Here is a 26892-nt window from a genome sequence, read left to right on the forward strand (position 1 = left end):
TATAGCATGGTCGTTTTTCCTTGTATTACGATTAATCTTAAGGTTCTGTTCACTGGAAAAAAATCGTCGGTATCATTGCATTGTTCATAGATTTTGTAATGATTACTATGATATTATTGCCTTCTTAATATGAAAATACACCATATTTTCTATATATTTTATCTTTTGCTTTACGTCCAATCGACAATTTTCAAAAAAATTATGTACCTCCTGCGGTGGTGTTGCTTCTCTCTTCACACAATGAATTATCTTGGATTCAGTACTTTGTTGAAAAAAAGGAAAACAAATTCTTTTAATAACCTGCTGGAAGGAATGCACTTTAGTAAATGAGGAAGAGGCACTTGCAATGAATAACATGAAAAATTCGGCTACACTGCCCCCATAGATCAGTTTACCGGAGAGTTCGAACGTCATGTTGACTCGTTAAAAGGAAAAGATAATTCTCATTTAAAATAAATAGTTATTGTATTATTACTAATATATAGTTGAATAATAGTATAGTAAAAATAAATAAACGTTACACTAGTGTCCCCAGATAACATTAAATATTCTTTTAACATATGCTGTAAGAAGGTATGTGAATATTCTAAATATCCATAGAATGTTCTATGAATATATCTGGCGTCTTCCAAGGATCTTCAGCAATCAATAAATATACTGAGACAAAATCGAACCAATTATATATACAGTGTGTTCCAGATCGGGTGGGATTGCATGGGTAACTTTCTTATTATTAAAGATAGAGAATTGGTTAAATGGACAATGTTTTGCAGTTTTAGATTTTAAAATTTCCTTGTGGAAATTAAAATGTCGAATAGGTTCGACGTAAATTAAAAAAAAACAACTAGAATTGGTCATTTCCTTTAATGTCTTATATCATCGAAAGTACAAGAGATATAAAAAAAGTTTTATATCAAAGTTTACTGTCTTTGATACGCCAAATTTAGAATTGATGTAAAAAAATTCAAGATGGCTACCTTGGAGGGACATCTACTTCCTAAAGTTAAATAGGCGCCATATTGGATTTTTAGATTACTTGATATATTTTTAAATTATCTTTACAACGAACTATGGGTAGGTATATCATAGCATAAGAATGAAAATAATAACATACCAGTTATATCAACGGCTTTCAAGTGGTCTGTGATGAATTTAAAAAAAAGCAAACAAAATCTATTCGAGGCAACAAAAGAATGAAAATAATTACATCAGATGTTTAAAATACTGGCCATTATTAGTGGGACACACTTCAAGACAGTTTACTTTAGGTAACGTGCTATATAACACGCTTTTAGAACGGTTTGGTTGTTGGTGTACGTTATTATTATTATAGTTGTAGCTACTTCCATATACCTAATTTATTTTTTAATGTACAATCTACCTACACAATTCGTGAATATATAACCTTGGCAGCCAGTTTGTTGGCAGGTATCATCATAAACCAACCCTCTCTGTGAAACATACGTTGTCTAGAAAATCTTCTAGTAGAATTTGTAAATAATGGTGAGCAGTTAAAGTTCCATCGAAGATTACCGGTCCAATTACATGACTTCAGATTATGTCATAAAATACATTAATTTAAAACTGAGAGGTTCCGCCCTGTATATACAACCATAAAGGTAAGTTCATAGCTCTCCGTTCATACGTTTCCGTTTGTCCGTTAGCCAATCAGAAGGCAGCAAATTTTTAAATCGTACGTCGTCCGTTTACGACGGAAAAGTTGGTTGAAGTTGAACATTTACGTTTCCGTTGGTCCGTTTTTAAAAAGAGTGAGGTTATGTTTGGTACGTTAACAGTGTTCGCCTATTCGTTCTTCACGGTGATATTCAGATAGCAACGTGTTCTTATTTTCGTATCATTTTTTCATACTGAAAATCACGGAGGGTACAGTACAAAATAAAATTTAGGTTATGGTTAGGTATACGTTGCAAATGTACAATGTGGACGGATTGCTATGAACCTTAACAAAATGTACTATCCGTTTGACGGATCAACGCAACGGATGAACGGAGAGCTATGAACCCACCTTAATACATATACAATGATACAACTTACGGCGATACATACATTTTTGAGAGTTGGCAACCATGCAATTTCTAGGTGGAGAAAAGCTGCCTGCGCCACCTAGAAAGCACGAACGGGAGTTACGTTTGGCATCTTGTCTGGAATGGCGGTCGTGAACGCGTCGCTCCATAAATGTTTGTTGTTATTTTGTGTTATTTAATGCAGGTAGTAATTTTTGCATTTCTTTATGTCGTATTTGTGTTTTGTACGCCGCATTTTATATTTGTTGTGTTTGAATATCTGTGTTTGAAATTTACGAGGTTTAACCGCAATGCAGAATCATATGTGTGTTACCGTTATGCTATTGTTTGTAATTGTTATAATACAACAATTTTATCTATAGGTACTTTTGAAAAATGAGGGTCAAGATGGCGGGAACAATATGGCGCGCGACACGTAATGTAACCATATATATGTGAATGTAACTCGCCTGAACTTCTTCTTTAACGTCATGTGCGCGGATACAGTGACATGTCACATAACGCCTTCAAAAGTCATTATAGCGGCCATACGATTTTAAGAACTAACCGAACTCACAATACCAATTTGAAAACAATCTGGCCAAAACTGTAGAAGAAAAACGCTCGGGGATGGCGCCGACCCCACATCATGTAGCCTGAGATACCCCAACCTTAACAACATCCTGTGAGTATGATTGTCGATACGAAACACCATATACATCATGTTAGTTACACAAGCTGCCAGCCGAAATCTGGTGAGATTACAGAAAAGGGAAAGAGAGCGAAGATGAGCCGGATGGAATTTCTCGGAAGACCACATGTGTTTACCATTTCAAACACCTGCAGTCCAGTTTTTTCCTAGAAATACGTGAAATGCAGGGAATGGGCGATTTTCGGGTGGTTTTTGGGGGTGTTAAGAGATCAATAAGTTACCTATCCTTTGGGCTAGTCAATAAATACAATTTAACATGTGTGTTCATGGTCTTTTTCTTGTAACCGGCTTAAGTGTGTGTAAAGTACGGCTTATCTTGAAATATTTTGTTATACCTTAATCATTGCTGTGTGCTTTTGCTTTTTATATCAGGTGAGGTATTTGCTTTATTCAATTAATCTATAAATGTGTGTAACTTGAATGCAGATTGTAACCCTTTACTTATGTACTTACTGGACTCAATCACTTGTACCTCTTAGTGTGTAACCTTTGTTGGTATTGACAATCATGTTTCATTGTCGGTAGGGCTGTATCTGTGCTGTACCTATTTGTGTATTGTGCTTTTTAGTCACTCTCGATTATTTCATTGCATTTCATTATATTTGCTTATTTGGGACTGTGAGTAATCAAGAGGAAAGTGTGCTTGTTTAGACGGGACCGAGTTATTCAAGTTTATACCGGCCTTGGTGAACCTAACACTAACATTTTCACTCGTTCCGAAACCCAACAACTTGAGCCCACGTCTACAGGCACCCCACTGGGCCTGGGTAATCCTACCGCCCGGCGAGGTATATATATATAATATGTCTTAGTTTTGTCTGATGTATGTGTTGTAATACCTGGGGAATGGCTAGAATGGTCGGCCTAAGGGTGGGCGTACAATTTCCGTCAAGCTGTCACATCAAATCCGCACGAATGCTCCACCTATAATCGGATGCAAAAAAATAAACACAGAAACTTCGAATAATTTATTTGACTAGAATCGAAAAACGGAGCATTATTTGGCACATGATATAAAAATTATTTTATCGAAATCGTTTTTTTTTGTAGCGAGTAAAAGCAACGTTGACAATAGTGATCTGAACGATAAACAATAAAATTGATAAAATAACAATTAATACAAGCTTTACATTTTCCTAAAACTGATCGCGTTTATGTACAACGTTAATAAAAAAATATCACAATGACGCCTACTCAGAAATGTACTTTAAGCAGCTGCAAAATCTGGCCAACCAAGCTCCGAATATCTTCGTGCGTTTTCGCATCGGCTAACAGGTCCAGTAAGTATTCGACACCCTTCTCCTCCCTTAGCATAAGGCAGTAACGTGAAGCTGAAAAAACGGGGCGATTAATTTCGTAACGCGTCGGGAAAGGCTTACGATTTTTCGTGCAGACGTGGTGAATCGCCCACACGGCCCACAGTTGTATCGGATAGTCCATCTCGGGCCTCATCAAGGGGAAAAAAGGTTTGAAACTTCGGTAGGCTACCATCTCGCTGTCGGGCACTTTCCATTGTGAAACGGCGTTGCGCAATTCGACTAGCATTTCGTCCCGAGTGAATTTATTGACGGACCAATAGAGGGGACCGTCCGATGCTAAATGAGCAACGATTCCCGCCGCGAAATAGCTCACGTCAATTAGATCCGATTTTAACAACGAATAAAGTTCTTCAATTAAGGAGTTCAACATCAAACTCATACGCAGCTTCTCTACTTCTGCGATATTATTTAAAAGACCTAACACTTTCGTTTCGATCGCGCTATCGAAGCGGAATGTTTTTAGTACGTTTAAAAACAACGTAGCCCCACCTTGCTCCAAAAATACTGTACACGTCGCCGCACTTTCATCCGTTAGATTCCACAAGGCGCTGAGCGTAAACTTCATCGTGATATCCGAAACTTTGGTTTCCATCCGACTTTGAACCATCGACAGCAGCTTGCGCATGTAGTTCGGTCGAGCGCCGAGCTCCGAGGTCTCGTCCGTAGACACTTTCGCGGCGAGTATGCTGCATATGGCGACCGCCATCCGGTTCATGTTGCTTCCCTCGAACGCGCACAGCGAGTCGAGTACGAGCTTGGCGCAACGGAAACGATCGAAGCTCACCTCCTGCAGGATGCGATCGCTGCAGAGCGTGAGCAGCGCGTTCTTCTGCAGCTGATACTCGTCCGGGAACTGCATCATCGCGTTCAAGGTCAAATTTACACCTCGACTCAGCAACTTCGGGTGTATCCGTTTCGAAAGCTCGCCGCGCGTCAGATTGTAAACGCAGGCGGTCGCCGCCATCTGCACGCCGAACTTCGTCGGATGCGCTTCCATGGCGGGAAGAACCAGCGCGAATACGTCCGGTCTCGCCTCTTGAAACGTGCTCGTCAATTGAAACAGGTGGTATAGCGCTTTTTGGACGTAATTCGCTCGCTCGTAATGCTTCTGCAGAGTCACCTATGGATTACATTGTAAATTAGCGGAAAATTAAACAGTACAAGACAAAAAGTTTAAATAATCCCGAAGCCGCCTCTGGCCGCCACGAAATTCGTTTCCGTGGTAAACGTGTTTGTTTCTTCTCTGCCCTACATTCAAATGGCCCATAATTTACAATAAAAGTTAATGCAGCTTCGACTAGGCGACGTATTCCTTATCCTTTTATTTTTACGTTTATTGCATCCATCTAGCAATTATATGATCGTGTTAGATTATTTTGCCAAAACAACGGCATTCCAGTACAGCATGGGTATTGTCATTTATAGCGCATTCTCAATACAAATTGCCCTTTTATAATTATGCTGATCATACTTTGAACTAAATGCATAGATACCTACGGCAAGATTCCATTATGTTCTCTAAGTAAATATGTTGTTTTCCAATTTATAGACTGGTTTTACCTGCCAACCAGCAATATGAATTCCTGACAGATTTACGTGTTTTTATTTATATTTAGGTACAGTATGTTCTCTTAGGGATGATAATCAATAGGAGTGTGCAGAATTAAACGATCTAATAAATATTATAGCGATTCGTGGATGATGCTGTATTTGGAAGCATCGACGCTACATTGTTAATCTATAATTAAATTTCTTGCGGACTATTTCCTTTCTTATGCATGAATATGCTACTGTTCATTTACAGGGTGCTTCTTCTTGGGGCACGTACGTTAGGTCGTTGATTGTTACATATTGCACTTGGTATTGAGAATTTATTATTACTTTATACTAATGTTTTGCCACGTTATTTATTTGAACCGGGTAATTATGATTATTAATATTTGGCAAGGTGACTTGTTTCGAATATGTATTGATACTGGGAGGCATTCCATACTCCCCAGACCCCCCGGTGAGGTGTTAACCCCCGAGGACTCTCTTGATGCTTTAAAAAGTACAAGCGAATCTTTTTTTCTTAACAAGTATTCCATACCCCGTGTCTCTACTGCCCACGGTAGATAACTATACTTTAATGACCTTGTTACAAGAGAGACAACACTTCTAAACGGCAAGTATGCATTATTCACTGTATTTATATACGCGATATTAGAACAATGGGTTTTTGTATTGTCTGTTTCTTTTCAAGTATGGCCTTGTGTAGGTGTATTCTGTATCCTATAACAAAACACACAAAAATCGTTATTTATGTACAGATTTTCTTGGGAAGAAGAACTCGTCGACTTCTAGTTTTCGCTATAAGAAAGCTTCCATCACTTTATTGCCCAATATCGATCTAAATCCTTATTTATGCACCAATTTTTTTGGGGAAAAGACCAAACTCGATTGCTCGATGCCCAAGAAATGTGTGTATCGTATCGACTTAAAAAGTTGGAGGTCATTTGTAGATCTCTCCTCGGATCTCTCTTATACCTGTACTACGTATTGCAGGTGGTAAAAAAGATAATAAAATGATTATAATACAGGGTGAGTTTTTTTTCATTGTCACCATGGGGATCTCGTACACGATGTAAAGTCACTTAAATGGGCAAAGTTACGCACACATACTAGACTATTATAAAACATGCTTTATTTTTGATAATGTGATTAGCTGAAACACACCATGTTGTTGTATTAATGTTCTTCGCGCAATTATTATTTGGTGTGATACAGGGTCACTATTAATGATGTAACGGAAGTTCTGACGTTGAAACCGATTGAGATATAGACATGAAAATTCTTTCATTTGAAAATATTTCACAAGAGATTAAAACAAGTATAAATTGTGCACAACTCTTGTGCAAATAAAGCGCATTTTTTAAAGAGAAATAGCTTTTGATTTGACACCAATGGATATACTCCTTGCAGACGTCTCAATCGCCCTTTATGAGTACCCTCTTCCGACAATCCGTTCTTGAGGTATAAGGGAATATACCCGATCACGATAAGATGTTGAGGAGGAGGGCTATGGTTGGAAGACCTTTCATTAGAGTACCATGAAGAATAAAACTAGTTCCACCCCCCTTCCCCTCGCCCCGTACTTTAATAATAATATTTATTGTCACCAACAGATTAACCAATAAGGGACAAGTAAGTTACAATGTACATTCACTAGAGGATAGAAAGAAATAAAACATGCTTTAAACAAAATATGATATCAACCAAAAATAAAGATAATTGTAGTAGATTATTCGATAATAATAATAATTAAATGAACATAAATAGAAGCCTTAAAAATTAAAAACTTTCATTGATGAGTTGTAAAATATTCTTTAAAGTAGTGTTAAAAAGGTCAACAGAGTTACAAATACTATTATAATAATAACACATCTCATAAATTGGGGAGTATTATTCGTTCGATATTTTGGCAACTTAAAACACAACTTTGATAAGAGATTGGTAGCTATCCATCTTCTAACGACTCAAAACGGGGTGAAGATTGATAAGAGGACAGAAAATAGGGCAGTAGTTAGTAGAAAACGCTTCCTTTCGTTGAGACCTTTAATTAGAATACAATGAGAGATAAAATTAATGTTTAACCCCCCCTCAAGCCCCATCGCTCACTGATCTCGAAAAAGAGTCACACGGGAAAGTTATAGTTTGTACAAACCAATTTATTTTGATGAGACCTGTCATTAGAATACCATGAAGGGTAGAACATGGGGACCCCCCCCATACTCTGAAGTTTAACTTGGCACCACTAAAGGCATGCGTATGCAAAATCTGAGACCAATTGGTTGTCATATGTAAAAGTTATGCACGTTTACAGCATCTCAGGAAATAATTCGTGGGGGCCCCCCCCCCTTTTAGACAGCGAAATTTGATGGCCGTCTGGCACACCTTCAAGGTAGAGGTTACCTACTGCACAAAATTCCAGGACTCTAGGAGCATTCCCCTAGAAGTAGTTCAAAACGGCAGAAGTGGGACCGGACGTACAAAACGCAAGCAATAGCACATTTTTTTTTAATTCTTAAAAATGCGCTAAAAACTAGTATATACCTTTTTTCTGTCTTGCATAGGTAGTAACATTCCAGAAAGTTCAACTTTTCATTTTCACCCTGTATTTCAGAAACAAATGTAGCTTCGCTGTTTGTAGTATTAAGCTTCACAAAAAAGTGGCACAAGGTCGTGAATAAAGGGGGAATATAGCAAGGGGGGGGAGGCACAAATAGGAGTTTGCTCAGCCGTTTCGAAGATACAGGGTGTTCTTTACGCAAACCTTTGCATACCCCCACCACTTCATTTTTAGAGATACAGAAAAAATTGTCAAACAAAAAAGATTCAGATTATCGTCAACTTCAAAGACCGGACATTTTTTTGTTAGGTTAATATGGCGGAATTCACAGAAAAATCACTTTTTTAGATTGCAGTTACGCCTCCTAGCGGCCATTGCAGAAACTTAAAAATATTTTCCAGGTTTTGCTCGTGGCCGTTTTAGTAATAACTTTTTTTACCGCAAGCCTCTACGATGGATAGGTTCTCAGATACAGTACCTCGCATTCTTATTTGGCCACCCTGTACAATATCTTAATGTTTAAGGTAATTCTCCATGCTTAGCAGGAGAACATAAGGGATCAGGACGGCGGTCTTAAACTTCCCCTTTTTGCTGTCTAAATAGACATGTTTTGGAAAGTTTTGTTTTTTAACAAAATTACAATAATTGTTGAAATGAAAACATGCAACATGTCGTGGTTAGGCAACACAAGATACATGTATGCAGATAAGCCAACACACTATTGTGCCGCTGTTGATACTCATTCACCCCACCATGTCTGACAAATGGAAGTGTTAGTAACCCCCCCCCCCCCACTCCCCCAGCCAAACCGCAAGAATTATGAAACAATGACAAACACAAAAAAAACACCCTGTATACGCAACTACAAGGGAAACCTCAGTCACCTTTATTTGGCTTTCGCTGCCGACACCAGCGATCACCAAATTTGGATTGAAATCGACATGCTCCGGATCGCAGTACTGCGGATCGACGACGATCCAATTCAGTACCAATCCCAGGTAGCGCAACTTGGCGTGCTTCCTCAAGAAGGCGTCCAACGTCTCCTTCGAGGCAAAGTCACGCCAGCCCGACAGTTCGAGCGAGACCAGATTCGGCAACGCCTCCTCGTGCTCGAGGACCTCCTGAATGCCACTGCAATCGGACATGTCGAGCTTGTCGCTCGACACGCTCACGTCCAGGTGTCTGAGACCGCCGAGCTTAACGACGGTCGACGCCAACGCCTTGCTCAATTTGAAGTCCTAAGGTGTGCACGTTATCAACGGCCTTGCAAATCTCGATACGTACCGCTAAAGTAAGGCTCACTAAGGTGTCGGCGTATTGCAGTAGCGGTGTCAAATCGTACACCGACGTGCCGGAAATGTCCAACTTTTCCAATAGTTTTAAATCGTCGCAAATTAACTTCAACGTCTGCTGATTAAATTCGGTATACGAAACGTTTAAGCTATGCAAATTCTTCAAGTGAGTCAACGCAATCATCAAACAGTGCCTTGACGAGTCTATAAAAGAACATTCGGAAATATTGAGACTGGTAATGTTTTGCCTCGACCATTCCCCCAAGCAGTCTAAAAACCTCGTATTAAGACACGGTAATCCGACGACAACGAACCTCACCTAAAATCTTGTTAACGCACACGCTTTTCAACCCCACGCACTCCAAGTGCACGATTTTGTGCTGTCGCAAAATTTTCAGACCCTCATACGTCAACTTCTTCGCATTCTTTATTTTGACGGTTCGCAAACGTGTGTTCTTCTCGGCGAACAAGCTAAGCGTCGAATCGGACAGCAGGTGCCTTTCTCCGAACTTCGATAGCAGGCTTTCGGATATCTCGTTAAATAAAAACAGGTCGCTATCTTTAAAGCGTAACTTTTTCTGTACGATCGCCTCGGACTCGACCGAACGTATCGGTGTGACGGAATTGGTTTCGTAATATAATTCGAAGACCCTTAGGATATTATCACAAATGAATTCTAAACAAATTTCTCGCAGGGTTGTGGGGCTGTCGAACATTTTTCGAAGTTGGCAAGTACCCTAAAATAATTACGACGTACTAAATTTGGTTTGGAGAATCCTTGTAATCGCATACTTATGTTGGAATACACGTAATTTACATTTTCGAAGATTTGCTGGAAAATTCTTCGCTTTTTCAATGAACGAAGTAAACACTTGTCATTTGTCAAAACTCAAAAATACAATGGGTTAGAGTGGTGGATCTGTTACCACAGGCGGTCGCACCGGTACAACAACCACTAACGCAAATTGCACCTTGCAGTAAGTACAGTGGCACCACTCTCAGAAAGTCCCTGACAGGGCGTGTCCGAGGGCGCTAGAAATTTAGACCGTACATTCTGATGCATATTTTAAAAACACTAAGGGAGTTAAATACCTTATCAGGATCGTAGATCCAAACTATATGCGTCTTGAAAAAGACGAGTTGGTATAAAACTGGAGACGGAAATAGTTATTTACGTTATAAGGCCGGGAAGTGGCTTATTAAAGTACGAGTTTAGATGTTTACGGACGAGGCGACGAAGCAGAGTTCGGAATTTCTAAACGAGTGCTTTAATACTCACTTCACGGCCCCACGATTTGTGGGAGCTGTTATTGCATATAACAACGTCACAAAGATTTCCATCTGGCATCTAATCCCCTATATACTTAAGTATCCAAAAGTAAATATTCAATCGAATTATAATAAGTATTCGTAATAGAGTCTTCAGCACTGTCTGACAATTAAGTACTTACACAGCTCAAATATAACTGTTAACGTCAAAGAAAATTTAAACACCAATCAAATGGGACTTCCGGATTCTCGATGACGCGTCTCTCTAAAGGCAACCTACTCTCTCTACTAACCTTGGGCGCAGGCAGCTTTTTCCCACCCAGAAATTGCATGGTTGCCAACTCTCAAAAATGTGTGCATCGTCGTAAGTTGTATATACAGAGTGGAACCTGGTTAAGTAAAAGTCAAATAAATAATCTACTATGAAACATTAAAGAAATAGCTCACAGGGTGTTTTTTTTTGGTAGATCCAAAGTTGCAAAACTTCATATTAAAAAATCTCACTTTTTTTAAATGGAACACCCCGTATATTTTTTTTTCATCTTTTAGCTCCTCCAAAAACCTTCAACTTTTGATAATAATGTCCTATACCTGTCTGATAGTTTTCGAAATATCTTGCTTTTTCTGGTTTTTATATTCTAATCTTAAATAAGTTATATCAAAGAGTATTGGTTATATGTAATTTACTTATTTACATAATAGTGAGGTGTCAATTAATTTATTTTTCAAACAATTTATTTTAAGTCCAAAAACTGGAGAATTTCTAGGAGGGGAAAGCTGTCTGTACCATCTGGAGAACACGAACGTTGGTTATATGTTTGGCGTCTGGTCATCGCTGGTGTTTAATGGCCGCCGTGAAAGCATCACTCGTAATAATTTGCTGTTATTTAATGCAGGTAGTAATTGCATTTCTTTATATCGTATTTGTGTTTTGTATGCAGCATTTTATATTTTTGTGAGTTTCAATCTTTGTTTTTGAAATTGACTTGATTTAACCTTGGCGGAATCACATATTTGATACCGTTATCCTTTTGTTTGTAATAGTTTACGTTTTGGTGTAATGCTTGCTTAATTTATGTTTATGTTTTGATTACATGGTCTTGACCAGAAGTAACATTCATATAAATCTTGATTATTTTATTTTAATATGTGGAAATTGCCAAGTTGTTTGTGTGTGTGTGATTCCGTGATTGTGTTCGAAATTCAACTGTAGGCTCGAAATCCGGAAACTAGGGGCGAGTTATCTATGTTGGGGGCAAGAAAACTGTTTATGTTTCCCACTTTTCATAAATCATTCAATAAACTTCCTTTTGCAAAGCGTCTAATTTGCGTTCCACCTTTTCAATAGTAAAACTTGGGTACGACGTACGACCTAGTCTATTACTTAGACTATGAAAGAAAGGAAAGGTCTTTTACAACGGTAGGGAATCCCGCCATTTTGAGGTTTGAATTAGGTAGGTGTTTGTGTTTTCCCGCTTTTTTCTAGCGCGGGACCTGCCGGGTTGGTTACATCACACAATTTTCTTCCGTTAGGTAAGCAGATGTTTCCGCTTCATTTTAAATCTATTAGGTAGGTTTGATTGAAATGAGGTTTATTTATTAGGGTAAACTTATTGAATAAGTGCATTTTACAAAGTAGATACCGGCACTAAATGTCAGAATCATATATATACGGTCAGAATCCGCACTTATTGGGAGTATTTAATTGCGTGTCATCAATCACGTAACGCTCTTGATTTGTACTTAGTTTCACAGAACCACTATTCTACTAATTATAAAAAATACCCTCGCTTGAAAAATAAACTACCAGGAAATTCATTAATTAAGAACTAGCAAATTTCCCAGATGTCTCAATAAAGTACAAGTGTGGGTATTGTACTTTGATATCATTTAGAATTTCACCTACACGTGTCTCACATCAGCGTTGGATTTTAATCTTATTCCAAGGAGCATATTTATCAATCCCAATCGGTGGGAAATTCGAACGAAACGAGTCGCTAAGTACACAGTAGCACAGATAACAAAAATAAGTGGCGACCCCATCGAAGAATCGTGCTTTATGCAAATATTGATGTTTACTCTGATTACTTTTAGCGACATCGCAGGGCGAATCACTTCCTTCTGGTGTACGTCGCTGATAAAAGATTGAGTTTTTCACGCGCTCTTTTTACTTTGAATGCCTTTTTAGCACATTTCCACAAAAACAAAAAAATGCGCTATTGTGGCCATTTTGTCCGCCCGTCTGTCCGTCCGCCCGTCTGGACGCTACTAGTTCTTTGTTCTACTTTTTTCGCTATTTCGTTCCTTATGGTGTCGAGACTTGCAGAAAAGAAGGAATTTTTTCCGCATTTATTGTTAAAAAAGTTATTGTAAAAAAACAAAAAAACCATTGTTTACAAGTTCCATAATTTTACATTTTTTGCCGTTTATTAACGATCCTCGAGATCGTTTATAATTTTGTATTGCTGTCTGTCGTCTGTCTGTTGGTCGCTGTCCGTCTGTTCCGTGTGAACGATAACTTTAGAAATGTCCGATTGCTTTGAAATTTGGTACCTACACATGTTCTTAGTTAAAAGTAAAATTGATGCTTAGTTAAAAAATTTGTTCAATTTTTTCCAATTTTTAAGGTATTTAAATGAAATTTTGAATGTAGGCACCTCGCATGCCCAGACCCACATTCGTTATTTGTATCCTACTTAATTCTTATAAAATTTTAGGGTAGGATTCTTCTTATAAACTGAAACTGAGGAGCACGTCAAAAATGGATTGCACATAATGCAACAGTAGTAAGAGACCAGTACTCCCCACTAGGTACTCCACTTTGACGTTACGGTCACGTGCTTTACGTCACCCCTCAAGATTGGTGATAAATTTGAATTTTTCGCGGGGAATTTGAATTTCCGGATGTCGGCCATTTTGCCGCGGGAAAGCGGCCATTTTGTCGCGGTAAATTTGAAGTTGTGCACGTGGTTTGTACTAAATTTGAATTTGTGCGGGAAATTTGAATTTTTTTGGCCATATTTATTCCCGGATGTCGGACATTTTGTTGCGCGGGTAAATTTCCGACATCCGGGAATAAAAATGGCCAAACATCCCGAATTACAAAAATTCAATTTTAGTACAAACCACGTGCACAAATTCAAATTTACCGCGACAAAATGGCCGACATCCGGAAATTCAAAAATTCAAATTTCCCTCGACTAATTCAAATTTATCACCAATCACGAGGCGTGACGTAAAGCATGTGACCGGGACGTCACAGTGGAGTGGTGGGGAGTACTGGTCTCTTACTACTTGCAACGCTATCTTTCTGCACATTTTCTGACCTGGACTTTGAAAATAAAACATGCACATCTTTCGCACACGACAGTCAATTGGTCTCAGATTTTGCATACGCATGCCTTTTACTGGTGCCAAGTGAAACTTTTGAAAAGGGGGGGGGGGTTAAACAACACAAGTTCTACCGTTCATGGTATTCTAATAATAATAATAATAATAGAGATTTATTGCCCAACAGAACAGACCTTCCAATTACAGGATAATACATAATAGTTAACGCGCAATGATTGAATGTAATAAGAAAAAAAAAGAAAAAGAAAGAAACACAACAAAAAACTCAAAATCTTAACATAACTAAACAACAACAAAATAATTAAATTCATATTTAAAAAAAAAACCAAATTAAATTGTCGAAATAAATAGATTTGTATAAACTATAACTTTCCCGCGCTACTCTTTTGAGACGAGTGAGTGACGAGGCCTAAGAGGAGGGGGAGAGGTAGAAATTAAGTTTATATTTTATGGTATTCTAATTAAAGGTCTCAACAAAAGAAACCGTCTTCTGCCAATTAACGCCCTTCTTTTTGATGGGGGTTGGAGGGAGGGGGAGTGGAACTGGTTTTATCCTCCATGGTACTCTAATGAAAGGTCTCAACGAAAGGAATTAGTTTCTACCAACCATAGCCTTCCTCTTCGACTCCTTATCGTGAACGGATGTATTCCCTTATTCAGAACGGATTGTCGGAAAAGGGTACTCACAAAGGGCGTTTGGGACATCTGGCAGAAATATATCCATTCCTCAAAACTTTAAGAGCGAATATCTCAAAAACGGTTTGTTGAAGGAAAGTACTCTCAAAGGCCAGATGTAAATCTCGATCTAACCCAACGGCGCATTTCGACCTAACCTAACCGATTAGAGGGGTCGGAATTAAGAATGGAGATAGAAGCCCAGAAACGGATGTCCCCAAACTTCTGAATACCACATTCGGTCCAGACCAGAAAATTTGTATTGTACGCCGAAAGACGTACTGCGCATGCGCAAAACTCAACTTTTCTATTTGTCAGTAAATGATTGGAGTACAATTAAAACAGAATCGTATAATATCATCTACAGCATGGAACAAAACGAGATAGCACATAGTATCCAAAACCGATTAGTATATTACACCGTGTAATGATCTTAGCTTACCTACTATCTTGGCGGGCTAACGCCAACTTCAAGTCACACCGGAATATTTGACCATATTCTGTAGTAGCGAGAATGCCAAACTAACATGGCTGCCTATTTGAATATTCTCGCTTGTTTCCCACGAGAATCTGTCACTCGGGGCCACTCCGAGTGCACTAAGATCGTGATCGTCATGTAGGACACCTACGTTGGGTTCTCAGTAGGCACTGAAGGCGTTTTATGGGCAAAGAACACCAAAAGCAATAGTCGATTAAGATTATATTGAAGCTAATACCAATACCAATACGGCGCCCCTGCAGAGGGTCTTAAGTGGTTTTTTTTACTACTCCGGCATTTACCTTAAGAATTAGGTGTTACAACACATACATCAGACAAAACTAAGAGATATTAAATATGCCTCGCCGGGCGTTAGGATTACCGAGGCCCAGTGGGGTGCCTGTAGACGTGGGCTAAAGTTGTTGGGTTTCGGAACGAGTGAAAATGTTAGTGTTAGGTTCACCAAGCCCCCCCTGTAAACTTGAATAACTCGATCCCCTCTAAACAAGCACACTTCCCTCTTGATTACTCACAGCCCAAATAAATAATTATAATAAAATGCAATGCAATAATCGGGAGTGACTAAAAAGCACGATACACCAATAGTGGGACACATGCAAATATGTACAATACAGATACAGCCCTACCGACACTGAAACATGATTGCCAATACCAACAAAGGTTACACATTACAAAAAACAAAAAAACAAAAGCACACAGTAATGATTAAGGTATAACAAATTATTTCAAGATAAGCCGTACTTTACACTTAAGCCGGTTACAAGCAAAAAAGACCATGAACACACATGCTAAATCGTATTTATTGACTATCCCAAGCGGCGCCGTAACTTGATCTCTTAACACCCCTAAAAACCACCCGAAAATCGCTCATTCCCTACATTTCAAGCATTTTAAGAAAAAACTGGACTGCAGGTGTGAAATGGTAAACACATGTGGTCTTCCGAGAAATTCCATCCGTCTCATCTTTGCTCTCTTTCCCTTTTCTGTAATCCCACCAGATTTCGGTTGGCAGCTTGTGTAACTGTAAATATAGGGTGCTTCGTATCGACAATCATATTCACAGGATGTTGCTAAGGTTGGGGCATCCCAACCGAAAAAATGAAAATACAAACGTAAAATATCCCATTTTCGGTGGAATTTTGTGTGAAATCAACTCACGCTAGCGAAGTATTAAAATGCGAAGCATATTTTCCCAGCCTATACGCTGAGTATGAGTAAAAAAGAGACTATAGATATATTGGTGCTTTTTTGAGCCGAATCAAAATTCTTTTTCTGTTTTTCACATTTTATAAAATTTCAACGTTCTTTAAAAACATCCCTGACTTCATTCTCACAAGAATCAAGCAAAAAAAGAACAAAAAATTGACAAACGGAGATCAATAACAAACTGCGTTTGCTAACAAAACGGCGGTAATAGGACCTATCTAGTTTCGGATAAATAAACAACATCTTCGCTTGAGCTTAGGTAATTAAGATTAGCAATAGGGGTTTACACTACTTTACAGTATAGTTGAATTCCGTAGTTCTAGTCTAATAAGCGTACACCTGAAACCATAAAACAATTTTTTGGACAGTAAAATTTTATTTAAAAATAGTAGCTGGTTGGAAAAAAAATAATGAACATGTGCGGTATTAGGGGTTTATTCAAAAACGAGATTATTGTGGCGGGCTCTGTGATGTAATGAGCCCGACCAATCAACTGCTACAACCATTAAGATGACATACGACTTGGCAATATTGCAGGAGATTGTCATTTGTAACTGGCGTCATCTGTCACACGCACTTGTCACTTGTTCACGATGAAAAAAATAAGGAATAAGAAATATGAAATAATAAATAAGGAATAAGAAATAAGGAATAACAATTTTCAATCTACTGATCTTTATGTATTTGCACACAACACTGAAATATGAAGTAAGCCTACGAAATAAGAAATAATAATTTCGTTCAGTCGAATTTTTATTCCTTATTTCATATTGCGAACCAATGACATTAGAAGAGGCGCGCACGCGTATTCTACATTCATTATTATTAAAATAAAACAAGTACGAGGTGTTTATTCACTTGTAACTTTATCAGCAATTTAATTACAAACGAAAAAATTCAAGTTTGGACAACTTACCAGCTGTATAATAATAACCAAATGACCAATGACCAATGAGGTTAGAAAACATTCGGTAAAGCACGCCATAAATTCAAACGGAATGAGTGTTCTGATTGGTTTATAGTTTGCTGCTATTTGTGTATTGTGTTTTGCTTGTACGGCGTCACTATTTCTTATTCCTTATTTTTTCATTGTGTGATGGGCTTTAGATGCATTTTAAATATGCCTATTAAAACGTCAAATCCGACAAACGTCAGACTCCCGCACAAGGTTGCCGGCTCACTTCTACGTGATTGGTTGTAGGTTTGTGACGCATTTAGACTGAAGCGTTTCAAATTCGGACCAAAAACACAGCTTTTCAAAAATTAGTTTTGGTTTTATTTTACTCGCATATTAAAATTGAGGACACAGGACTCTTTTTATTTTTATTGTACTTTGTAGATCAGAAACAGAAATTGAAGCCGGGAATTTTCACTTTCACTTTAGTAACTAGAGCAGTGATTTAACGCGTTTTACGTGGGATAAAGGCAATTGTGTAGGTGTAATTAAATTACTTCGATTCGTGTAAAATCTAATTTATTTTAAACTAACATACAACTTTTTGATAAGTACACAAGAGACACTTCCGAAGACGATAATTACAAATACTGAAACGCAGAAGTGCTCGAAAAATAAATTAATAATAAATAATTAAGGTTGATGACTAGAGATTGGAATTACCGAAATCGTCCGTAGCTGATGTTATTTATCGGCCTGAAATTTCGCGCGATTACTTCTCGGGAGACGTCCCCGAGGGTTAACGTACCAGCATGGGGTATAGGAAGGTGGAGATGCTGTCCTGTGCGAGCGTGTTGCGGGCGACGCACGTGTAGACGCCCATATCGTCCCATCGGATGCTGCGTATCCGCAACTCGCCGTCGCTCAAGATCGAGAGGCGACCGTCGGCCGTGCTGCTGACCACCCTCTCGGACGGGTCCAGCCAGAGGACGTCCGGCGTCGGATTGCCGACGGCCCTGCAGGGCAACGCGATGTCGCTACCTGGAAGCGCGGGGCGATTAGAAAGGGTGGACGGGGTGACGGGGTCTCTTACCTATGTTGTCCAGATAGATGGTGTTGAAGAGGACGATCCTTGCGGGGCTTCGCGCCGCCAGCATCTCGCTCGCCAGTAATTGCGTAAAATTCCGTGGAGAGGTGCCGCCGCGTACGACGTAGAGCTCCGTCTTGGTCGACGCGATCTGCGAGCCGGACTCCGCGAGGCACGTGAACGTACCTTCGTGGATCGTGAGCGCCGAGTTAATTACCAGGCGACTTTTTGCCTTGGCGATACCGTGCGATGGGTTATCGTTGATGGCGTTGGTTTCGAAACTTTCGTTCTGTATTAAGAGTGGTCGATTAGTAACGAGCGACAGAGGGATGCATGCCGAGCTTACTTCAGTTAAGGGTGTGTTGCCCTTAAGCCACTGCATAACGGGCGCAGGCGAGCCCATCGCCTCGCATTCCAATTCGATGCGTGAACCAAGTGGTCGACTAACAATCTGCGGCGGTGACTGACTAATTCGAATCCAATCGCGCTGTCTTCCGCTTATCATCCCCAGGCCCACGCCTACTGGATTCCCTAAGATATCGTTGTCAAGGTCATCTGATAAACGTCGACAATGGGTACTGTGAACCCATACAGCTGCCACTAATAATACTGATAGTTTCATCTATAAACAATGAGTCATTAATTTTAATTGAAGTCGTGCAGCAGCGCACGTTGGACATTGAATGAATGTAGTAAAAGATAACGCACCCGTACTAATCTAATCTTAGAGGAAAAATACCGGTCTTTAAGCGCGCGCTAAAAAAATTTCGCGTTTATCAATGGGAGTGACGAAATTCTCTCCCAGATTAGACGAGCCATGGCGGTTATCTTTTACACAAAAAAGATAGTCGAGTAGAAATCGAGGTACTTACCATTTTGTAGTTAGGCTTGATACTGATGCAGATTGGGTCGTTTCCTATCTTTATATACACACACAGATACCAACTCTCCAGCATCTTGTTTTCTCCTTCTTCGGCAGGAAAGCCCGCTGCGTCGCGACGAGGATAATAGTTTTATTGGGGGTAGAAGCGGCGAATTATAATAAACCAACTACAATATTAAATAAATTGCGGTTATTAAAGCCGCAATTATAATCAAGGGGTGTATTGTCAAGAAAGGCGCCAAACGTCTATACGTGCACCTACTTTAAATTTAATCAGATAAGCTTGGATAATTAACCCAAATTGAAGTTCGATTTATATAGATTTTTGCCGAAATGCGCGTTCCAATTACTTTAAAAGCGAAACGGGCGCTTTTCTTTCATTCCCGCAACGCCGCCGCCGCCGCTTTATAAGGTTTCAATTTCAGCAGTTGAAATGGAAAACATAATTGCTCCAATTGATCTAATGCCCACTATGCGATCTTAATGAGACAAGCAGGGGTGAAAAATAACCTTATCGATTTCTTATTTTTATCCGGTACATGTTTTTCTTGCGCGAAATTTGAAACCACAATTTCATCAAATTGATCACCTCTATATCAATTCTCTTCTATTCTATGATTAATATCTATTTCTGCGTAGATAACATTATACAATTCCTAAATAGTTCAACTATAGCGCGTCTGTCAATCGACAGTATCGGTCATGGTCAACTGATGCTTATGATCTACCGATGGACACTGTATAATGCATTGTCAGTGATTCCATTCCAATTAGTCCTTTAAACCAGCGAAAAGCTGTTTGTAAGGTACTAGTGCTTTAATTTATAAATAATAAGCGGGACCAATGCCTTTTTTGTCATTTATTCAATGGCTCGTTCTATTATCTTAACCAACAACGTGTAGGTACTGATTTAAAACGTCACATTTTACCATGTTACTTTCAAGAATTTTAAATATGAACCAACAATAAGGATAATTTATAAGGAATCGTCGTCAAATGCATAATTATTTCCAAAGTGTTTAATTGTGAACAGTGCAATTACCTACAGACAACAAAAATGTAGGAAATATATACGTCATTCTTTAACACACTCCGCTTTGAATCACTTTCTATCACTGACGCTATCAGCAAAGACTAACCATAATACTCGAAACCCCGAAACCAGGGGCGGGTTACCTATTTTGCAGGCGCGGGATTACGCTAATCAAAGCTCTTCAGTTTAGAATCTATGTGCGATAAATGAGTGACGATTCAATAATTTTCACATATCTTGATTTTAGTTAAATTTGCCTACAAGGCCATTTTGCTTTTAACAAAAAGACTATTGCACCAAAGATGAGTCACATCCTGTGTATTTCACCCTTTCTTAGAATCTTGGTATCTGCTTACTTGACCCATAATTCCCAAAACTTGTTTTAAACCTCTATGTTACCTCTTGAAGTTTACCTGCTACTTTTTGTGATGTTATAATTTTATGTTACGGATTCACATTATTACAAACAATTAATTTTACAACACAATTTGATACTAACTTAACGGCTGGTTTTTTTATTGGTAAGTTCTTTTTTCCCCAGCCTCTATTATTTTATTCGGTGAACTACCATTTTCAAAGTTTATTTTTGCAATGTAATTTATTGTCTACAACTAACGTAAGGGGGTTCTGCCTTAGATGTTTGATCACGTGCCACTTTTCAAATTTAAGCGGGATCTTGTTTAGTTTTGGAGGGAATAGTCATTCGGGTGGCCATTTTTAAACGTTGCCGGGTTTACTTTATTTCCGTGCGCTTGTAGTGTGAAGTTAGCGTAGAACCTGGGGGTTAAAGTATCCTTATGTTTAGACAACACATCTCACAACTGAAACAAGTTAAAAAGTAATCGTAAACGATTTACATAAAGCGCATTTCCACTTGCATTCATTTCCCATTTGTAAGATGCAACTTCTTTTAAAATCGTAAAAATCCGGCCACAAATATGAAAGATAGCGTTGCACATGGGCAATCCATTGTTGACGTGCTACTTCAATTTCAGTTTATGAGAAGAATTTCATTTCAATGCTTTTCTATATAACAAAGTTGGAACTGCGCATGCGCAAACCTAAATTTTAAAACTAATTTACTATAACTAACTAATAAACTAAGATTTTCCTTTGTACCAAGCGCCTAAGTATCAAATTTCACTTAAATAGTTCCATAGATAAAAAAGTTGGCACGGCGCATGCGCAAAATAAAATTTTGAAACTGGCGCTAGATTTTCCTTTATTCCAAGTGCCTATGTATCACATTTCACTTAAATAGTTCCATAAATAAAAAAGTTGGCACTGCGCATGCGCAAAACCAAATTTTGAAATTGGCGTTTGATTTTCCTTTATCCCAAGTGCCTATGTATCAAATTTCATTCAAATGCTTTTATAAGTAAAAAATTTTGCAATTCGGTTTATAAATGGTCGAGATGCGAAAAGGGCACTGTGAATTTTGAATCGATTCGATCCAACTTTTGGCATTGCGTATTATATGGCTAAATCTATGCCCATATTGAATTTCATGCAATTCAGTTCATAACTAACGGAGATGTAAAAGCGATCGAACATTTTTAAACAAAGTTATCGTTCACACGGACAGATAGATGGACAGACAGACAAAGGAACAGACGGAGAGACCAACCGGCAGGCGACAGATAGCAATGCAAATTTATAAACGATCTCTAGGATCGTTAATAAACGGCAAAAGTGTAAAATTATGGAACATGTAAAAAACGGTTTTTGTTTTTTTTACAATAACTTTTTTTGTAAGCGGTACAGAAAAAATTCCTTCCTTGGTACAAGACTCGACACCATAACGAACCAAATAGCGAAAAAAAGTAGAACAATAGCTCTTAAGATAAAAAACTAGTAGCGTCGCAAAGTTAGCGGACGGACGGACGGACGGACGGACGGACAAAGTGGCCACAATAGCGCATTTTTTTTTTATTTTTGTGGAAATGCGCTAAAAATGGCAGTATGGGAGAGAAAAATACGAAACGCCCTGTGTATAAAACAAAGCATGAAATCTTGGACTTTGGCCGTTTGGCGCAGTTGCGGGGAACAGGAATTTGCTGGTTGAAAGTTAGCGTCGATTCGGTTTCGATATCTTGAGTAATATAGTCTTTGTAGTGTACTTAACCCCCAGGTTCTACGCTAACTTCACACTACAAGAACACGAAAATAAAGTCAACCCGGCAACGTTTAAAAATGGCCACCCGAATGACTATTCCCTCCAAACGTAAACAAGATCCCGCTTAAATTTGAAAAGTGGCACCTGATTAAACATCTAAGGCAGCGCCCCCTTACATTAGTTGTAAACAACGCTATGACCTGAAGTATAGTAGGGAAAGAACGTAAAATAAAACACTGAAATTGTGACAAGTTTGTTTAATAATGGTCGTTATTATTAAGTTCGGAAATTTAGCGAAAGCAAGCAAAGCCAAAATGTGTCACACTCGCAAAAGTAACTGCCCAGGGTAAAAAGAGTGCGACGGAGAAAAACCTCCCAGCAGAGGCACAACTAAGGGGGGTTAAGGTAAGTTCATAGCTCTCCGTTCATACGTTTCCGTTTGTCCGTTAGCCAATCAGAAGACAGCAAATTTTTAAATCGTACGTCGTCCGTTTACGACGGAAAAGTTGGTTGAAGTTGAACATTTACGTTTCCGTTGGTCCGTTTTTAACAAGAGTGAGGTTATGTTTGGTACGTTAACAGTGTTCGCCTATTCGTTCTTCACGGTGATATTAAGATAGCAACGTGTTCTTATTTTCGTACCATTTTTTCATACTGAAAATCACGGAGGGTACAGTACAAAATAAAATTTAGGTTATGGTTATACGTTGCAAATGTACAATGTGGACGGATTGCTATGAACCTTAACAAAATGTACTATCCGTTTGACGGATCAACGCAACGGATGAACGGAGAGCTATGAACCCACCTTTAGCCGGGTCCCTGAAATGCCCCAACCTTAGCAACGTCCTGTGAATATGATTGTGGATACGAAGCACCCTATACCTCATGTTAGTTACACAAGCTGCCAACCGAAATCTGGTGGGATTACGGAAAAGGGAAAGAGAGCGAAAATGAGACGGATGAATTTCTCGGAAGACATGTGTTTACCATTTCAAACTCCGGCAGTCCAGTTTTTTCCAAGAAATGCGTAAAATGCAGAGAATGAGCGATTTTCGGGTGGTTTTTAGGGGTGTTAGGAGATCAAATTACAGCGTGGCTTGGGGTAGTCAATAAATACGATTTAACATGTGTGTTCGTGGTCTTTTTCTTGTAACCGGCTTAAGTGTAAAGTACGGCTTATCTTGAAATATTTTGTTATACCTTAATCATTGCTGTGTGCTTTTGCTTTTTATAGCAGGTGAGGTATCTGCTTTATTCAATTAATCTATAAATGTGTGTAACTTGAATGCAGATTGTAACCCTTTACTTATGTACTTACTGGATTCGATCACTGGTATCTCTTAATGTGTAACCTTTGTTGGTATTGGCAAGAATTTTTCATTGCCGGGAGGTGTACAGAGCTTAGGGTGGGTGAGTAAAACCACAATGCCAAAAAACCCAAAACTGATTTTATTGCCGGCCGTGAACAAGAAAACTAAAACCAGGCAGCGCGTTCCCAAAATTAACAATTTTGTCCCAGCCGCAACCCACAGGATTTAAGTAGTCTTAACCGCGACGCAACAACAAATCAAAATGAGCTCTCTCACAACCAAACCAAACACGCATGTCACCTGAACATCAAACCTTATCAACATTAGTCCACGGGCGTAATTTTAAAGCTTACAAGTGGCGTTCATTCTCAAACGAATAACTAAAATAACTATTAATTCTAACGTGCAAATTAATATCCTGTACAGAGGGCTGTATCTGTGCTGTACATACTTGCATGTGTACATATTGGTGTATTGTGCTTTTTAGCCACTCTCGACTTTTTCATTGCATTTCATTATATTTGCTTATTTGGGGCTGTGAGTAATCAAGAGGGAAGTGTACTTGTTTAGGTGGGATCGAGTTATTCAAGTTTATACGGGCCTTGGTGAACCTAACACTAACATTTTCACTCGTTCCGAAACCCACGTCTACAGGCACCCCACTGGGCCTGGGTAATCCTACCGCTCGGCGAGGCATATTTAATATCTCTTAGTTTTGTCTGATGTATGTGTTGTAATACCTGGGGAATGCCTCGATTCCATTTTGGTTACTCATAGCCTGCATGTAGTATTTACCCCGATTTCGAGAGGGCTCAAAAGTGCTGTACATTAGATGTTAGCTGTAGGCTTTGTTCATTGTAGGACTACTCCAAATTAGGTTTTCCTGCAGTTTTCCTAATCCGTAAAGTAAATGCCGGAGTAGTATAGAACCACTTATGACCCTCTGCAGGGGCACCGTTTTGGTATTAGCTGCAATATAAACTTAATCAACTATTGCTTTTGGTGTTCCTTGCCCATAAAACCCCCTCAGTGCCTGCTGAGAACCCAGTTATTACACAACGTAGGTGTCCTACATGACGATCACGATCTTAGTGCACTCGGAGTGGCCCCCGAGTGACAGATTCTCGCGGGAAACTTAAGCGAGAATATTCAAATAGGCAGCCATGTTAGTTTGGCATTCCCGCTACTACAGAACATGGTCAAATATTCCGGTGTGACTTGAAGTTGGCGTTAGTCCGCCAAGGTAGTAAGAGGCTAAGATCATTACATCTCCTCACCCACCTCCGAACAATTTGGCACTGTGGCGCCTTTTTTGAAAATATTCTAAAGTGGTAATTAGGGCCAGGGCGGCGCCCTTTTGAAAGTTTTTCATTTTGAGTCTTTTTTTCTCTTGACAACGATATATGACACATATCTAGTGGTTCAGTATCACATTTTACAATTTTCATTTTCTGCGAAGAGTGCTTTGCAAAAACAAAACCTTCTTTTGTTGTGAACAAAAGCTTGACTTATTTCAAGTAGTGTCATTTACGTTTGTGCTAGTTTTATTGAAAAATATTATTTATTCTTATGTATTTTGTTCTAATTTGAATTGTAATTTTCTTGCAAAATGAAGGTTCAATTTTGGTCAGATAAAAATCAAATTTTCTCAACACAACTAATTCCCTGCCAATGCTGCAACCAGACAGATGGATCAAACTGTCAAACTTTTGTTGACAATAAAAGAACGTTTTGTTTTTCCAAAGCACTCTTCTCAAAAAATCAAAAATTGTATTTTTAGGAAAAATGTGATACTGAACCACCATGTTGTAAAGAGAAAAAAAAACGTGTAATGGTCCTAGCCCACACGGAAAACGTTGACTTACCCTATACTTACCGTTGGCAACTCTGGGAAAAACTAGAAGCAGAGCCATCTACTTTTCAAGTCGAAACGATGAACATTTCGCGGCACTTTTGAATTTGGATGGCAGTCGGCTAGCTATGGGTGGCACGAATGAACTCCTACGTAGTGTAATCGGTTCTTTTATGTGTTGGGACGTGGGAAATAAATAAAAGACAGAACTTTTGTGCGTAAGAAATGACAAGAACAAATAATTAAATATAGTACGCACATAACAAGACCATACCAGGGAAACCTACGGGACAAAAACCCTGGCATAGGCCACACAAATACATTAAATAAACCACCTACAGCAATAAAATGCAATAGAAAATACACATAAATAAAACATCTCAAATTGTATGATAAAAATCAGATAATCAAATCAAATGCAATTAAACAAGTTCATAAAAACAAAATACACAAGACATCATAAATGCACTGGAAAACTTGATAAATCAATTCAGTACAAAAACACATCAAAATACATGTACAATCAATTGAGATAACACAACTCGTAAAATAAATAAATGTACATAGGAAACATGTAAATGGTGTGACTCTACTCCAGCCTTCAGTTAACATAAATTAATTGAACACGCAAAGTACATGTGAGAATCCAAATAGCAAGTATTCATGTGAAAATCGATTATCGCTCAAGCAGAACATATTTTAAATAGAGGAAATGTTAAGGAGAGGGCCTTTAAATATCTCGCATTGCTAAGATGCCAAGAACTGCAATCCGCACGAGACGAGTAGGCAACAGATACACCGAACGGTCGAACTGTACTAGGTACCTGCTCCACGGAGACATGTTGAACCACTCGCACACACAAACATCGAAACATCAAATAAGAGAGCTCCCCTTCGTATAGCTAACGCACAAGAACTGTAGCGCGCCACGAATCAGAAGGTAACAGATACAGCGAAACAATCAAACTGTATTAGGTACTTCCCTCACGGAATAGTTACGATTCAATCGAACAGCGAGCAACATCGCACTGATAATCAACTCCTCGTGAATACAGAAATAAACACTTAATAAAACAAAATAATGGCATAATCACCTGTATAGTATAACACGATTCATCTAACGGTACTCAAAAACAAAAGCATGGAGTATGCCATATTTATGATATCGCAGTTTATGCAAAATCAGCAAAATGTAAATAATATCAAATTGTGGCAAAAAATTCAATGATTAAATAGCTAGTACAAGAAAGAATAAAAT

General features: G+C 38.7%; 2 protein-coding genes across 2 annotated transcripts; both read right to left on the minus strand.

The window, feature by feature from the left end:
- Nucleotides 1-3689: 3689 nt before the first annotated feature.
- Nucleotides 3690-10398, minus strand: LOC116161433 (protein zyg-11 homolog B-like). The gene is made up of 6 exons (XM_031474769.1): nucleotides 10248-10398; nucleotides 9775-10192; nucleotides 9448-9725; nucleotides 9048-9401; nucleotides 4116-5175; nucleotides 3690-4067 (listed from the first exon to the last, which is right to left on the minus strand). The coding sequence occupies exons 2-6, from the start codon at nucleotides 10169-10171 to the stop codon at nucleotides 3931-3933; spliced, it is 2226 nt and encodes a 741-aa protein (XP_031330629.1). The 5' UTR covers nucleotides 10172-10192; nucleotides 10248-10398; the 3' UTR covers nucleotides 3690-3930.
- Nucleotides 10399-17912: 7514 nt separating this feature from the next.
- Nucleotides 17913-19410, minus strand: LOC116161820 (neural/ectodermal development factor IMP-L2-like). The gene is made up of 5 exons (XM_031475289.1): nucleotides 19310-19410; nucleotides 18784-19059; nucleotides 18444-18726; nucleotides 18159-18391; nucleotides 17913-18106 (listed from the first exon to the last, which is right to left on the minus strand). Exons 1-5 carry the CDS (start codon nucleotides 19391-19393, stop codon nucleotides 18095-18097), a joined length of 888 nt encoding a protein of 295 aa, XP_031331149.1. The 5' UTR covers nucleotides 19394-19410; the 3' UTR covers nucleotides 17913-18094.
- Nucleotides 19411-26892: the final 7482 nt, after the last annotated feature.

The sequence above is a fragment of the Photinus pyralis genome, unplaced genomic scaffold, assembly GCF_008802855.1.
Source record: "Photinus pyralis isolate 1611_PpyrPB1 unplaced genomic scaffold, Ppyr1.3 Ppyr1.4_LG10, whole genome shotgun sequence".
In the NCBI taxonomy this organism is placed as follows: domain Eukaryota; kingdom Metazoa; phylum Arthropoda; class Insecta; order Coleoptera; family Lampyridae; genus Photinus; species Photinus pyralis.